Genomic DNA, 17606 nt, shown 5'->3' on the forward strand with positions numbered 1-17606 from the left:
ATGTTTCATTTTCTTTCTTGCGCCATCAAAGGACGTGAATTTCACTCATGAGTGGGCTCAGTTTCGCATCCTGTCAATTTGGCGGTCAGCGTCGCTGGCACCGGTTCACGAGTATGGCCGGATCTTATATGGAATATCAGCGTGGGTTTACTTGAGGCTCTCGTAGGCCCAGCAATGGCTGGCATGAGACCCTCTTCGGCAGTGGCGGGTGGGCCCTGCTAAAGGAGATTGGCTCTAAGACACTAAAGTAAGACCTCATGGGTTGGTGCTGTGCACCTCAGAAGCCCGGTGGTGACGCCGTATGCCGGCTTGGTTTCGTGGGATTGGCGTGGGACCTCCGGGGCCTGCATAGAGTTTGCGTGAGCTAGTATGTAATCTCAGAGGCATGTGTGTAATGTGTACACAGTGGCAGTCGCGGGGGGGGCATCAGGGCCATGCCCCCCCAAAGGTCAATAAAGGGGGCCATCATATCATTTGCCCCCCACCTCAAACAACCAATGGGCCCCCATATAGGTGTATGGGGCCCTGGCAATTATTCGATCGTCACGAGGCTCAAAAAACCCACGCCCAGCTATTAATATAGCTCCCACACCGGTCTTTGAGCGTCTTACACTGACCTCTGAGGGAACTTCAGTGGCGGTCAAGCGCCCACGTTGGCCGCTAAGAGCCTACATCAACCTCTGAGGCCCCACATCTGGCCTATGAGGGCCCCTAACCGGCCTCAGGGGCCCCAACCGGCGTCTGAGGGTCTCACAACGGTCTCTGGTGGCCTTATTTCTGTCTCTGGTGTCCCAAGACGAACCTTTAGGTGCCAATGAGGGCCCCGCAGTGGCTGCTGAAGACCCGATGCCGGCCTCTAAGGGCCTGCATTGGCCTCTTGGCCTTTGAGGGCCCTCTGCTGGCCTCTGGGGTCCAACGACGGCTCATGCCGGTCTTTTAGGGCCCCACGTTGACCTCTGAGGGCCCATGTTGGCCTGTAATGAGTAAGGACCTACATTAGCCTCTAAGAGCCCAACTCGGTCTCTGATGGTCTCAAACTACTGGCCTTTGTAGTTTCCAGGCCCTGTATTGGTCTCTGAGGGCCCTAAACTGGCCTCTACGTGAAAACATACATGGGTGGGTTTCTGAAGATCAGAGGGCTCACGCAGTCTCCGGCACAGCCTTACGTTGGTCCTGATCGAGATTACTTTACGTCCTGATGGTCCCGCGCAGATTCCCTCATATTTCGACGTCGGGACCCCATGAGCCGGTGTGGGTCCTGGGGCTGGCAGAGACTGATGAAGTCCTTAGGGCTCAGGGACAGTCTTCTTAGAAGGACTATGCAGGTTGAGTGAGCCCCAATAGAGCCGTTGCGAAGCCCCGCGGAGTCGCGCGCGGCCCTCAGATGCCAATTTTGAAAGCTCGGAACCTGTGGGGTCTCCAGAGGTCGGTGTACCTACGCTCTCCCGCCGCCACACAACTAGGTACCTATATGGGTAAATGTCATAGTCTGAAAATGCTCTCTGGGTTTCACATGCTTGTTCAAAGCAAGAGGTATCTGTACTTTTCCGAATTGTTTTATAGTGGTAAGGTCATGAATCCGCGTGCCTGACCTTCCAGTATACCTATGCTACACCGATCCGTCGTCATGGTGCAGTGGCCCGACCGGTGGAAGCACCGTGGGACGGGAAATGGAACTGGTGATTTTGCCTTAAATTGAGCTTAAATATTTCACGTAAGAATGAGATGGACGAAGCATAAGTAATGCCAACTGCGCGGCGCCTCGTGGACGTAAAAAAATTAGCCGATCACCCCCCCCCCCCTCCCGGTGACGGATAAATGTTATGTCCCGCGAGTGTGACTTTGGCCCCCCTTTTGCTAGCGGCTGCGACCGCCAGTGAACTCACTGAGACCCTCGTGGCCGTAGCCGAATGTACGTGAATGTTAATCATGTGAAAAAATGCACCTAAATGACATGAGGGAGTGGATAGGGGTATTCGATGAAATGTGCTGGTGTCGACATAATACAAAGCGTCCGCTTTAAAAAGGTACTCAGGTTTCGATCAATAACTTGTACATCAAACATGGCATAGTCATGATTTTGACAGCATCGTATTGCCAACAAAATGGCAAGACAGATAACATATAACACTATGCGAAAAATCTACCAGTATTCTGGTGGCGCGCCTAAAGCAGATGCTCCACATGAGCTCCTTTGCGTCGGATCACCGTGGGCGTCGGAAAGCCACCAGTTGTCAAACACCGTTGGGTGCCGTTCCAGCCATTTCGCTATCTCCACCCGCTTTTTCATGTCCGATGGCGTTATCTTTTGAAATATTTGAATAATGTAGGGGTGCATGGACGCAAATCTGTCCTCAGGATCGTGTGTAGCGAAGTCCTCTTGACGCCCAGACACTGGCTGCGATTGGGCTCTGTTTAACAGAATCTGCCGCCCTCTGAATGGTTTCCTTTGTTCTCACGTTGCAGTTTCTACCGGTTAAACTGCCTTCCTTCTTGAACTTTTCCACCCACCCTCTAACACAGCTTTTGGTCGGCGCTAAATCAGCCCTAAGATGGTCAAAATTAAGCTTATTAAGGAACAGTCGCCCAGCCTTGTTGTAGGATTTTGTCACAATATAGGCCTCTGCAGCAAAAGCCTTCTGTACGTCCGTCCGCATCCTAAGACAGTTATTTTCACAGTGTATATAAATAGTTATTTTATGATTTTCTGTCATGCCATGATGTCTTTTATCAGCACGTGAAATTTTAACGATACAGCTCGTGCGACAAAAAAAAATCAGAGCATAAAACATGAGTACCATTTTAAAACGGACACCCGGTACAAAGAACGGAACGTTGTAGGCGATCGGATCAGAATAAATTGTTCGGATAATAGGGATTATATTCGGTAACATGAAAGCAGCAGTTAAGTGGGACTTTAAAGTCATTTTATCTTTTACTCAGGTTGATAAGTTAATGGTATACTTTTCAGAGTCTCAAGAGCAAATGTATTTTTTTTTTTTAATGATGGCAAATATTTCGACCCCCATTGAGGAGCCTTTTTCAATGCGAAATTACATGGAATAATGGCGTGGAATATTATTCCATGGCATTAATGGAATAATGAAATTACATGGAATATTATTCCATGTAATTTCGCATTGAAAAAGGCTCCTCAATGGGGGTCGAAATATTTGCCATCATTTAAAAAAAAAAATACATTTACTCTTGAGACTCTGAAAAGTATACCATTAAATGAAAGCAGCAGATAAGCAGATCCCTTTTTGCCCTTATCTAATCAACCTCCAACCCAAAATCACGCCCTCTCATCTCTCAAAGAACATGACCACCACGCGGCCTTCTATGCGCTGCACCGGCCGCGGTTGCCGCCGCTGCGACGCGTTTGCCACTTGATGTATCGTTCGCAGACGGCGGCGCACTTCGTATTCGTCGCGCTGCGGTCCCAGTGAGAGGCCCGGACCATGCCGGGCTGAATTCGGCCCTTTTATAGCTGCACCGAGCCGCGCTGGGCCGCGCCGAGCGCCGAGCGGGCCGCGCTGGGTCGCGCCAGAGGCGATGAAGGAGCGAGGTGCTGCTGACGGCAGCAGTGGCGGAGGACGGCGGCGGTGCCGGACCCCGAGGGACGCTCAGCCACCGACGGCCCGCGAAGCGAATATGGTTGAGGAATGTGGTCTGCACCAGCCCTTAGGGCAGGTTGCGCGCGGGCCAGCATACGTGATAAGATTGGTACGCACAGAAAGAATTAAGAAGATTGATGCCTACGCGGGTATGTGAATTATATGCGCAAGGTAGCACGCAGTCCGGGGCTCGTCGAGCATGTTTAATTTGGCACTGTAGAGTCGGAGTAACAGGCTGCTGCAATTTTAGCGCACGTTGCATCAGTGGGAAGAGTCTGAGCCGAGTGACGTGGCAAAGCGTTTGACAAATAGACGCGCTGTCGGTCTATTCGCCGTAGCCAGATGACCAACTCTCACTGAGTTGTAGCCTGCCACCGCACTAGCGACGCGACGCCACCGGAGCTGTTCATATTCAAATGAGCCATTTTATGGCTATCGCTGTAGCTTCTAAGCAAAGGCATGTCGAAGATATCAATGTCACAACGGTGAAACGGCTTCGAATGGAGGACGAGGACGATCGCATTGCAAATGCATATTGCTTTATGGAAAAAGCATCTTGTGTATGCCATTTCGATTGATATTCCAGCTTGAACGAGACACAACTGGAGATTCGCCGAGGTCAGTGACTTCTTGCTGACACCTCCCGGGTCGCTATCGCTGAATCTCGTGCACGTTGCACCTCCCGCTGCACCACCCGCTTGATGTGCGTAGTGCGTACCGCGCGTCATTCAGGGCGCGTGCCGTAGAGGAGACAGCGACAGAGACGGGTGACGCATGTGCATAGGACGGTACCGCATGCCGGGACCCGGTCCGAGTTAGACGGATGGCCTCAGTGCCGAGCTGGTATATAGGCTCTGACTGTCAGTCTATGGGCTCGCAATACGCGCTGAGCTGGGATCAGCGCCGGCCGCGATTGATGCATGAGGCATGGGGACAAAGGAGGCTGACCGGCGGGATCCAGCTGGGGTCCGGCTGGGATCCGCCGGGGGTCGAGTCTGGGTGCACGCTGAGGTCACTCACCTGCCCCCCGCCGGCTGTATCCGTAGGTGGGACAGAGGTCATCGCAGGTCACACCGCCAGACCGCTCGAGTCACACAGTCACACAATCACTCGGTCTTCGTCACCGTCCCACTCTGTCGGCCGGCGACAGGCCGCGACTGGCCCGGCGTGTGGCCCAGCGCCCACTGCGGACCCTCCACGTCAGTGACAAAGCCGAGGACCGTCACAGCAAACCGCCCCCGCGCCCTGACTGCAGAGTAATGTCACCAGCAGCGCGGCGTCCGCACTGTGGCATCAGACAGAGCCCCGACGCCCTGTTCCCCCGCGGCGACCGACCGGCGTCGGCTCGCTTGGAAGCGTCCGCGCCGCGCGATAGGCTCTGTATACACGGACCAGGAAGGCCGTTTCCAGCAATCGCTGATCGTGCCGCTACATTGGACAAGAGGCGGCCGAGGCAGTCCAACCGTGAAGGTGGAGCCCTGATTTCTACGGTGCTATCAGCAGTTTGTGCTGTGTGATACCAGGGTTAACACCCAATGGTGAAGAGCTCTGAATCACAAACATCGTGAGCCCTGAAATCTCTGCTGCAGTCATTTTACGAGATATCTGGATGCTGCGAAGATCAAAGATTGCTGCGAGTTTCGGAACCTTTTATCAATCAGTGGAGTGTATAGCTTCTTAGATTAGCTGCAAAGTCGTCTATTTTTGGCTCAGTGCATTGGTGAGAAGTTGCACGGTCGATTTCATTCCCACCTACGGCTAAGGCCCCAACAATAAATCATGACACCTAGCCAAACTAAAAATAACCTAGCCTTGAAATAATAGCTATCCCATCCGTTATGTAATAATCACAGACAAAGGATTTGCATTTCTTATGCTGGTCGTCAATCATCGCTCCTTTCGAGGTGAGGAGCGAAGCAGACCTTGCGATGAGATCCACAATGTTCCACGCTCCACACCGTTACGGGGCGTGTACGAAATGGAACATGCGAGGCGCATTTGTCTGATGAATTGGCACATTTGCATCCTCACCTCATGGTAATTAAATTACGAGGCTGAAAAGGCCGACGCATGCACCCATGAAGGCATACATGCTGCACGCCCTTGGCTGCAATGCAATAATGGTCAGCGATCATCTTTAATAATAGAGTGGCTTGTTCCTCACCCATCACATAGGTACAAGTACTTTTAAGGTTCATCTTATCTCCCTTGCACTTACTCTTCCTGACAGCTATTTCACTCCTCTCACTACAATCATCCAGCCGTTTGATTATTTTTCCACTGTCCCTTCATGCGCGCCTACTCCTCTCCTCGCCCATTTCATTTCATCTTCCCTTTCTACATCCTATCACCGCCCGTCTCACCTCATTCTTGCCTCCTTTTTACCCGTCTCACCCCTCACGCCTCTCCCCGGTACGGTACTCACCCCGGCCGGCGGCAGGATCGAGTGGCACTTGCAGCTGGGGCACGAGACCGACAGGCTCTCCGGGGGCACGTGGCGGCGCAGGCAGTGCTGGCAGAATGTGTGCAGACACGGCAAGATCTGTGGCAGAGAGATACAGTGGTTAGATGTCTTGTCACACCAGCTCAGCTGACTGCTGAAAGAGGCATAGCAGTCACATTGCACCGTCTCAACTCTCAGCTGACGAATGTTTTTACTCTCTCACAGCTCTGACCTCACTTCACTTACTCAGCTCGTCAAGACTTGCCTTGCGAGATATTAAACACATCACCAATATTGACCACATCGACTCTACCGACCAAGACAGCGTTGCGATGCGACAAACTTGACGACGAGGACGGGGGTGAGGCGAGGGTACGACGGCGTCGGAGCGGGGCGGGCCAAGGGTTGGCGGCAGCAAAACAAAACCATTACCCAGGACAGCACGCCGGGCGAGGGGCGAAGAGGAACCGGTCGTTTCGCTCATCATTCCTCTCTCCGTCATCACTTCCGTGACGCTCCGGTGTCAGGCGTAACCGTCTAGGCCCTCCCGGCACGACGGCACTCGCGACGCAAGCATTTTCTAAGAGTAGCTCATGTAGATGTTACGTTACATTCATCCCATGCTTGAGCATCCATCACAGAAGTGCCATGTACACTGAGAAACACTCAAGCCTATTAATGGTTCTCGGAGACCATGCAGGGGTCGTTCTGGTCTTGTATGAGAGCCTCAATTGGGGAGAACTTTGTTTACAGTTGTTGGTCTCCAGTTTGGTAAAGTTCTCAGGTTTTTCCCGTAACGTTCTCGATTGAGAATGGTGTGCTATCTTGAACGAGAGCTTTGCCCGGATAAGGTACTCTTATACTGCGGGATGATCTCCCATGAGAACCTTTACCAGGTCATGAGATCATAAACGAACACAATTCCCGCTCATAATATGATCCTGTATGGTCTCCGAGAACTTTACAACTTAAGAGCGCCGGCTTTCCTGGCACGGCATTCGCGCTCACGACCCATTCCCCCCCTCTCCCCTCCCTGTAGAGCGCCAGCTTTTCATGGCACAGCATCCGCGTTCTCGATCCTTCCCATTCCCTCCATGCACAAACATGGTAAAGAACAGGCATGTATATTTATTGTGTCAGATGTCAAAAAACTCACTCTGGAACAGAACATGCGATGCAGTCATTCGAACATTTTGAACATTTTGTTTCAAAAGCTGCCCAAACCCTTTCGCTTGCCGCCCCAGTCAGTACCGACCAGCGTGCTGAGTTTCAACTGTGTCGTTTAGCAAGAGACCATAATATCTCCCGGTGCACGACAGCTCAGTCCCTTTACTTTACTTTTAACACGGAATGCAGGTAAGTGCAAAAATGCATGTCAAGCGGCGTTCCCCACGGTCCACAGACTGTGCGAACGATGTACAATTCAAACACTGTTAAGTACAGGCACGTACAATGAGTTACACAGGCACAGACATTAAAAAGTTAATACAGGTAAAATGTATGGGCTGGCATGTGAACACTACCGACGGCAGTCCATGTGAGACCGAAGTCTAGCCATAGGAGCGGCGGAGGCGACGACAGCCGGTTGGCCGCTCTAGACAGTTTGCGCAGCTGGTAGCTGCATCTGGCTGGGGAGGAGCTACTCCAGCATGGCAGCCTGCTGACTGCTGAACCATGAGCGCCATCAGACGCTCCAGCTGCTCGTTGTCTCCCATCACCGGTACGAGCGATCCGACACGACGGTGTTAATTTATGTGCGTCTCTGAATCGGTGTCGCGCACAGGGTCAATCTCACTCGCGTACTGGCCACGCATATTATCGATTACACCACTATTTCACTATTTCACTGTGGCCGGACCGTCTCGGCGAACACGCCTCACCTCACCTCGCGGCACTCAGCTGTGTTGACACCAGCGCCGCTCGGACGATACTGACCCTCGGCCGCTCGGCCCGGCCCGGCCGGTCAAGGTCGTTCAAGGTCACGGCTGTCAAGGCGCGACACGCGTGACCCAGGGCCGGGACACAACAGGGACATTTTGGCGTTGTGCCCGATGAGTTGCCTCACTTCGGTGTCCAACATTGAGAGCATCGTCTCTACGGCTTCTTGCTCTGAAAGGGAGAGTAAGACAAATATTAGAGAAACGGCAGAAACGCTTAATTTCTAAGCCATATCCTCAAAGCACACGAATTGGTATTTAAGCAGATTTTGCTAACACTGGCAAACAGATGGCAATCGCAACCTGTCCTATATCCCAAAAATGGGCAATGGCACACAGATTTTGCCACCTCCCAGAGTAAGTAATTACCTTTGCTGTGGTTACTTTCAAGCTGTTAAGTGCACACAAAGAATACAGAAAACAAACTCACCATGAGACGTTCGCGCTGTGCGCCAGACACCAACTCGCGAAAGGAACAACCACGCCGCCGGCAGCCTTCGCAGTGCTTTCGAGAAAGGAAGGACCGGAAGCACTGAGGCATTATATAGGTGTTCCTTAGGGATATCCATTTGAATTGGTTTGAACTGTTAAAATCGATAAACATCGTGTCATATAGTAAGGCTCTTTTTCATTAAAAATTATTTCTTCTACTGAAAAATACATGTTTTATTTTTATCAATAATTGCTATTTTCCTAAGCGAAAATGGAATCGCAGCACTTCAAACTGCTCTACTCTTAACACAGCGCCACCTACGCCTTTAGTTTCCTTCTGTGCTGACATCTGTCGTCAAAACACGTCAGCTGCGAGAACTATAAGGAAAAAAGTGAGAAGTTTACCATCCTTTCTGACCGAATGACTGCTGGTTCGAATCTCACCGCAGACCGACTGTTTGCGTTACACGGGTAGCTAGACAACTTACAGTACTAAACTATCTCGGTCAAGACCAAATCCACTCCTGAAACCGAAGTGGAGACCATGCACAGTTCTCGGGAAAGACCAATTCCTCAAAGCGGCAAAATGGAAACCATCGAAGGTACTCAGGTGAGTACTATCAGTATAAGTTCTAAAATGTGTTTCTCAGTGTATAGTAGACGGCCATTTCCAGCTAAGTGTGCACACTGCATCGTGCAGTAGCGTACAAAACTGTGCATGCATTCGGTCCGATGAAGCCATTGAGTTTCAGAAAGTTCACATGGTCACAAAACGGTTGTCATCAGTCGTGTTCACCCACCTCCACGATTCCCAGCCACCTACCTCTGAATACCATCCACCGCGCATTTCACGCACGTAACCGTCTCATCAGACTCCCGTTCTGACCGAAAATCGTCGTGCTCGTCCGTGCCCATAAAACCATGGTATCATAGCCATAAATTGTTGAGTTTCTCACCGACTTCCGGCGGCGTTTCAGCAACTGTCGGCTCTGCAAAAACCCGTCTCGTCGGCCGGCCACCAGATTAATTCTCGCCGGCCATGTCCGGTGCGCTCCGTGCGAAACCCGGCCGTAAACCTAACGAGCGGCACCACTCGGCCGGCAGCACGGCCTGCGACGAGCCGACACGGGCCCGCGGCGCCGGCGGTCGGCCGTGAAGGCACGCGGCGCCGACAGCGGCGGCCCGGGCGGCGCGTCCGGCCTTGCCCGCAGGCCGGGCCGGGCTGCAGCCGCGCTGCAGGCGCCCGGCAGCTGCCGCAGCCGCCCGAGCCGTGCACGTCGGCCGATGACCCGAGTCGGAGTCAGAGTCACAGTGGGAGTCGCACGGGGATGACCAGGCCAAATGGACCCGGATGGTGCCGGGTATGGAGCAGTTGGGGCGGCGGCTGGCCTCGAAACCGACCTATGGCGAAGATGGAGGGTGGCGAATGCAGTGTGGTGCTGACGGGCTATGCGATGGACTACACTGCGAGCTAGACTGACCAGAACGGGTGGGACGATGTTTTGGACAGACAGGAGGACGAGCAGGACTGAGTCGTGAACTACGAAAGGGCGGACAGGATTGATGTTGGACCTGCTCAGGACGGGCGTCAGGTGGGACGAAGTGTTAATCTGGAACAGGTGGTGCCCCGGTGGGCGGGACTGAGTGCTGAACGGGGACAGGGCGGATGGCGTCGGAGCAGAGGCGGCAATCGTTTAGACTGGGTGCCGACCACAATGGCCAACAATTAGCTGTCGGTGCCGGTCGGAGGCCTTCACCGGAAACGTCCCGGGCCGGCGGGTAAACGTCCCGCTCCGGGCCACGGGCCGGCGGGCCGTCACCCGTGCAACGGCCGGCCCGGCGGCTCCGCCGGCGGCGACGGAGGGAGCGGGGTGAACGACGCGGGGAGGAAGAGGTGGGCTGGCTATGGGGAGAGCTGGGCTGGCTATTGAAGGGAGAGGTGGGCTGTCTATGGAAGGGAGAGGTGGGCTGTCTATGGAAGGGAGAGGTGGGCTGTCTATGGAAGGGAGAGGTGGGCTGTCTATGGAAGGGAGAGGTGGGCTGTCTATGGAAGGGAGAGGTGGGCTGTCTATGGAAGGGAGAGGTGGGCTGTCTATGGAAGGGAGAGGTGGGCTGTCTATGGAAGGGAGAGGTGGGCTGGCTATGGGAGGAGGATGTGGGCTGACTATGGGAGGAGGATGTGGGCTGACTATGGGGAGAGGTGGGCTGGCTATGGACGAAGGAAGTGGGCTGATATGGGAGGAGGAGGTGGGCTGACGACAAGAGGGAGCTGGGGCTGATGCGGAGGAGGGATAGATTGGTTGACGGGGCCGACGAACGAAGGCGATCTAGGCTGGAGGGAAGTAAGAAGCTAGGGTGACTCAGAGTTGAGCGGCCTTGCCTCTTCACAAAGAGTGATGACGTTTGCTCGGGATCCGCGACGATGCTGGAAGAGACGCCCGCAGCTCTGACGGAAGAGAGGAGCGATGAGCACGGATAGGTTGTGATGGGAGAGCTTTCAGCAGGATTACCAGTTGAAGAGCACGCGCGTTTCCAACAGCAGAGCCACAGTTTGTGGGTCAAAAGACAGAGACGAGCCTGCTGAGCATTGGTCCGATGCCGTGCAGAGAGCACCAAATAGTAAAAACAGTCCGACAATTATGTGCCTTCGACCAGCTGGTGATAACATTCTTTGTTTTGATAGAAGTCATGTCCATCCACTCATTGGTTGGTGCAATTGGAATTTGGATCTATTTTCCCAAATTCCTGGCTCAAAAGTTATTCACCCTTCCGTCACGCGAAATTTACGTCACAAGAATTTTTTTTCTTTTCATATGAGCTAGTAAGCCACCGAATTATACTGATAACGAGATAATTGCAAGAACGACATGCATTGTGCACCGCAGACATTATCTCCCACGTGAGAGAAATCGGAGCGACGATACAATCTCCGGATTCACGACAAGACAAATCTCCGGTCCCGCCCCGCCCCAGTCCGCAGCGGGGCGGCACAATCTCACCCCATGCAGAGCGCTGCACAGCATTCGCTGTATGCACGGTGCATAGTGCACATTGCACGGTGCGGCGCGTCTGTGCAGGTGTGGCCGGCGCCCCCGTTCCCAGCGAGCCGCCCGTCTGTCGCGACTGGCAGATAGTGGTCCGTTGACGGCGACACGAGCCACGACGGCAGACCGGGGGAGGGATATTTGGTCCTAAGGCAGCACCCAGCCCAACCCCAGTCCCGCAGTTCAGAATCAGACGCAGTCACGATAAGACAGCCGTATAATGCAAAGGGTAGCTCAGTCCCCAAAGTAATGGATAGTCGAAAAGCAAAGCATATACCTAGCTGAGGAAACGGTCCGAGAACATAGAACGGGTCAGAATTTGGAACGGTAATAACTAGCCGGACCTGAGTTCAATGACGGACGTGATTTCAGATCTGCTTTTGAGGATCTGGTGAGCATAATTCGCACAAAATTTATGCACAGCTATGTACATTGCGAGAGAAGGAAAGGTTCAGGCAGTTGAGCCTTTTGTATAAAATAACGTTCATTTATGTCCCAAGCATTTATTGTCAACGTGTTTCATAACATAGTGCATTCTAAAAAAAGACAAGGAATAAGGGTAGACCATCTCCACTTATATTCGATTTTAGCCATTCAATGTCCCTTTCAAATTCTTTTGAGGTATTTCACGACTCATATCCTCATATGTCCAGTCCCATCTTACAACCGTCTTTACACTCGCGTTCACCCGTCGCTATACACGTATGTCTGCATTATCGGAAGTGCCGTGCTGACTGCTGTGTCAAAGTTTCCGACCCAGGTGTACAAAACACGTGCTTCTCCGTATTACCATCAAATATAGGTACGTGTTGCACTTCCGAGGGAACAGTCAGCTAGACACCGACTACACATGTCTGTGAGTATACCTCCGCTGCATGGTTGGCAGAGCCGCGAGGAACGCGCATCGATCTGAGAGTCGGTTGCCCTGCACTGGGGATGGGGTGGGGGTGGGGGGGGGGGGAGCGACAGGTCACAGCTGGGGCCTCCGCGACGACCGACAGCCACCGTCACACACGAGCGTTACATGGCAGTCACACGAAGACGTTACGAAGTAGAACGTCACAGAAAGTTACGCGTCCTGTGCGTGACTCGTGAATGTCAGTGAAGAAGGCCACAGTCACACCCAGCCGGTGCTTCGGGCAGGGGCACGGGAACTACTTTCAGACTGGGGGGGCACACCATGATAGAGATCAACCTAGGGTACCCCCAAATTTAGTTTTCTCGCCGGTTTTAGGCCACTTATTTTTCATCCCTTGGCTTTTTCAACAAAAAAGAAAACATTTGCAAAAAAAGTGCGGCATTCCGTCTTAAAGTTGTGGGGGCACCGCCCCCACGGCCCTAAAGTTAGGGGGCAAGCTGCCCCCACTTCCCCCCCCCCCCGGTTCCCGCGCCCATGGCTTCGGGACGCTTCAAGAGAGGGCTTTTGAAATTATAGCAGAGAAGCAGCAGGAATGCTTCTGTAGTATTACACGCAAGCAGAGTGATCAAATAAGCGACAGCAATCACAAGTATCTGAAACAATCTAGGACTTGCGACCATTTCGATGCTTGTCAGATCCCATGGTGATATATACCTACCCTTTGGAGCTTTAAACACAAGTCTACATACACACACGCACACACACAGACACACACATTCCGGCTGAAGTTCCGGAGATAAACTGTTATTCTCAGCGGCCCTCGATGGCTGGTTAAACACAGACAAACGATAGATTTAGCCGTGAAGCGATGTGCAAGTCATGGTCACGGGTCAAGTCAGAAAACGGCCACAAAAGGTCAGGTCAGGTCAGGTCAGTTGAGTGTCCCGGTTCCAAAGTGTTGAGAAATAATACATTCGATTTCTTAAATTATTGTTTACTGTCAGGTTAACACTTGAATCACGTGGTTATTACCAGGAAAAACTGCCTTCGATCTTATGGAGATGGATCATAAAGTAAAAGACAATATATTTTCCTGCAGCCATACGCGCAACAAAGCACGGATATATGTAATTGATATCAGTGTGTGCCGAGCGTATAAAGCTACAGTCGTAATCCTCCAGATAACGAGTCCGGCAGCGGCTAACTCTGTAGCCCTCGTCGGCGCAACGACCCGTACCTACTCGACCGTCTCGTCCAGCGGCCAGCGCACACCGATCCAATTACTGGAGAGACACGGAAGTAAGTACAGCTGATGAAGCCAGGCAGCAGCGACCTGCACTGGTTCCTGGAGAGCTCCGGTCAGCGGTGAAAGACGTTCGAGGAAATAGGAATGGTAGATTGGTAGCCATGGGTCCGTCGTGAATGGTGAGCAATGGCAACTATATCGGAACGACCGATATAGTTATCGATGGTTATCGTTATAGTTATCGACAACTATATCGATGGTGTGGGGGCCTACGGGAACCACAAGCTGGTAAGGAAAGGGTAGGAATAGTGACCAGGTAGGTCGTACGTCCAACAATGACAAGGAACAGTATCATAGGCGGCGGAAAGGGGAGGGCACCGGGGCACCGTGCCCCCCTTTGATTTTGGCATTTTAACATTAGCCCTATGGGCGTTGCATGGAAAGAATGGGACCAAAAGTCGGTCAGTGCCCAGTGGTCAGTGCCCCCCGTTAATTGAAGGTGTTCCGCCGCTACTGAACAGTATTGTAGTCCTCCTTACCTTTGGATTCCGGAAGTGTTGTCCGCAGATGGCACACCGGAGCGCCGGTCTGTCCGTGTCCGTGTTCGAGGTTTGACCGGACACTGTGCCGGACACACTCCGCCCGGTCACACCATCACTGACCGCCACACTGTCACCGGTCGTCACCGCGTCACCGGCCGTCACCGTGGGTCGCATCACTGGCTTCGGTTTCATTGCAGGCTTCACCACGGGAGGCGACACTGAGCCCCTGCCGATCCCGTCACTGGCGCCGTCACTGCGGCCGTCACTGGCGCCGTCACTGGCGCCGCTGACCGCCGGCGGCCCGTCGGCGATGGTAACCCGCCTCACGGGGCCTGTCCCTGTCCCCGGCGCAGGCCCGTTGTCTCGTCCCTGGAGACCACCGCCGCTGAGACCATTCTCGGCGGCTGTCGCCCGATGTCCGTTGGTGTGAGGAGCCTCTCCAGCCTCCATCTGTCGGACAGTGCGTCACGTCACGTTACAGCTCGGGTACCGTCACACCGTCACAACACCGACATCGTCACGCGCGTTACATTCTCTCCCGTCCCGTACAGTCGCTTCGCTGGTCACGTTAAGTTTGCTACTGGTGAAACATTTCGTAACAGTGAAATGACTTCAACGGTAGCTGTTACAAACAACATACCCGCCCACCCGCTGCTGCCACTGTTGGCGCGCCGCGTCGAGGTCGTCGCGTCGACGACGTTGAGCCACGTGTTTGCCCACGCCCTGCAATGGAAGCTGGCTCCAGCGCTGGCCATCGACCGCCCCCCCCCCCCCCCCAGCGCCGGTGCTTACGACGCCCTCTGGGGGGGGGGGGGGTGGAGCGTTTCGGGGCCGCCGGGGAGAGATGACGTCATACACAAATCGATTTGGGCAAGTGGCCCGCCGGGCAGCCGGACGAGCCAGGCAGTCAACAGGCAGCGCACACGGCGGTATGGCCAGAAATGGGTGACTGGCATTGGGATCTGAGGACAGCATTCCCCCGTTAGGGAATGGCATGTCGGACGATTGAATAGTGACGACAAGCTACCTCCTGATTAGATTCTGGTTAGACTCTATGCTAGCGGGACTGGCGCAGAATCAAATAAAATCACTCAAGACGGATCACTGCATACCGGTACTAACAAGCTAAAAGAATGTTGGGCGGAGGTCCCGATAGTGACAGTTTTATTGTTATAACAGAGACGGTAAATGTCACGCTTAATTCCAGGTGAGCTGAACGATAGAATGAAGATGGAGGGCCGCCATAAAACTCGACTGGATATCCTCCAGCCTACGGCCTAGGTCAAATTATTGGAAGGCAAAAGGACCTACGAAACTACAGCATCAGCTCGACAGCTGCCTCCATGACCATTGACCCCGACTCGAGGAGTCGCGACTCTGCTTCCGTGAGCCCCACGTCCCCAGCCACATACAGCGTCTTTCCGTGATACTTCAGCCAACTTCTCCGTGACCAGCCTGAGAATGCAGCCATTTCAGCCATTGTCTCAGAGAGCTTAATAGTCAGCTGTCTCCGTGACCTCGGTCTGTGTGTCTGTGTCTTCGTAACCCCGACTTCTGTCTAAGTGACCCCGGTCTGTTTCTCCATTTCTCCCCGTGACCCCTGTATTTGTCTCTATGTCTCCTTGACCTCGTTCTGTGTCTCCATGTCTCCCCATGACCCTTGTCTTTGTCTCTATGTCTCTCCGTGGCCCCGGTCTGTGTCTCTATTGACCCCGGTGTGAGTCTCTAAGTCTCCACGGTCTATGTCTCTGTGTCTCCGTGACCCCAGCCGGCGTATCTGCGCTTAGAACCCACCCCGTGTCTCTCTGTGTCTCTTTGTCTCCGGTCTGTGTCTCCGTGACCCCGCAGTCTCTGTCCCCGTCTCTCCGTGATCCGACCCATCCGGTCGTCAGCTGGCCGGTGGTCCACGGGTGGATTCCCACGGTCCGCCCCTCCCCATACCTGAGAGAGCGACAGTACCTGGCGACCGGAAGTGCACCGCCGGTTCAGTCGGCCCGTCAGACGTCCCAACTAACGAGCATCCGGTCCCCGGTGATTGGAAAGGAGGGACTATCGTCCTGTGAGGGACGGTACCTGGATGGTGCAACGCGAAAGAGGCGGACGTTTAGGACTAAAAGTCTCAGGCTGCACTGAAATTCCGATTAGAACTTAGAACTTTGAAGAAAATGAAATAAGGGTGACACAAGATGTATTGGACTAAATGGGAAGCTGTGCTGGCATTTGCTGAGAGGTGGGCCGAGTGAAGCCAAAGGCTCTGCAGCAGTGGGGGTCGGGGCGACAGGAGGACATGTCTGAGTGGTCTGAGCTCGGTCTGAGCTCGGTCTGAGCCAGGTCGGATGACATTGCACGGCTGGCTGGCCGCCGCCCAACTGGCAGGGCGACGGTGACGCCCCGCGCCCCCGCCCCCGCCCCCGGCCGCGGCCAACCAGCTGATGAACCCCATCCGTCACCGGTGGGCTGGCAGGAGCCGGCGGCACACGCCACGTGGCACCTCAGAAAATAGCCGCCACCGGAGAGGCCTGCAGAAGGGTGAGGAACGACAGTATGCTGTGCTGATTGGCTGCTGAGCGCTGGCCAGCTGCTGACCAGCCGATTCCTGATCTGATCGAGCCTGGTGCTCATTCGCTTAATGACCCGCTTAGCCAAGATTATTTTGGACTGACTGCTGACCGACTGACTTCTGATCGACCCTGGAATCCGTTGACCGCTGACTGACCGCGGCTGACCACCTGCTGACCGGCCCTGCATGGTGCCCATCCGGTGTCGGCCGCCAACACAGCTGAAATTTGGCACATCACCGTCCCTCCGCGGCCGATCAGCCCAACAGAGTGCCGGTTAGTAACCGGTTCACATCGCGGTTTATTTTACACCGGGCCCATTAATCGAGATCAGCGAGCGGCGATATTAGGGTGGGTGTAAACAGGTGCTTTTGGAGAGTCAACTGTCGACGATATGTGTATGGAAAGCCTAACAACAATAAAATTCGAGTAAGAAGACCCTAGAGATTTAGAATCGAACTAGCAGACAGGCTGCAAATGGATACCCTTGAGAGTGCAGTCGTTCGTTCAGAACTTTCAAAAGTGAGTTTGGAATGTTTGAAAGTACGGCGTAAATACCATGGAGAGCGATCGAGCTGTCCGCTCGCCAGCCGCCAGTTCACACGAAAACATAAGCAGACGATCTCAACCTCTAAATCGATTCGTGGCCCGGGAAAGTGCCGGGCTCCGGCTGCCGCGGAGGGTTTCCTCACGGCGTGGCATTCTCGGGCTGGGCTGGGGCGGACGGAAGTACGCCGTTTGACTGAGCTCACGGAGCCGGTGTCCGTGACACGTGACTGACTCACGAGTCCCTGCGCTTCAGTGAGCTGAGATGGACGGTATTCACCTCTTCGCCGGTCTACAAACAGTGTTCAATACCGAACTATTACACTTAATTTTGCAATACCTTTCAGGGCCTAAACCTTGATGTGCGGAGTTGCAATACGCT

At 53.7% G+C, this 17606-nt stretch overlaps 1 protein-coding gene and 1 long non-coding RNA gene across 2 annotated transcripts in view; both read right to left on the bottom strand.

Moving 5' to 3' along the window:
- The window catches only part of LOC122392916 (tripartite motif-containing protein 2-like), a 105268-nt gene that overhangs the window by 77711 nt on the left and 9951 nt on the right, over positions 1-17606 (bottom strand). The window contains exons 2-3 of the mRNA XM_043388278.1: positions 14118-14570; positions 6043-6159 (exon numbers count right to left, since the gene is read on the bottom strand). Coding sequence (XP_043244213.1) covers positions 6043-6159; positions 14118-14570 — 570 coding nt within the window. The remainder of the gene's footprint in view (positions 1-6042; positions 6160-14117; positions 14571-17606) is intronic.
- Positions 7940-8489, bottom strand: LOC122392917. The gene is made up of 2 exons (XR_006258604.1): positions 8428-8489; positions 7940-8169 (listed from the first exon to the last, which is right to left on the bottom strand). It is a non-coding gene; the product is annotated as an uncharacterized LOC122392917 (long non-coding RNA).

Source organism: Amphibalanus amphitrite, unplaced genomic scaffold (genome assembly GCF_019059575.1).
Source record: "Amphibalanus amphitrite isolate SeventyFive unplaced genomic scaffold, NRLGWU_Aamphi_draft 000506F_arrow, whole genome shotgun sequence".
Taxonomy (NCBI): domain Eukaryota; kingdom Metazoa; phylum Arthropoda; class Thecostraca; order Balanomorpha; family Balanidae; genus Amphibalanus; species Amphibalanus amphitrite.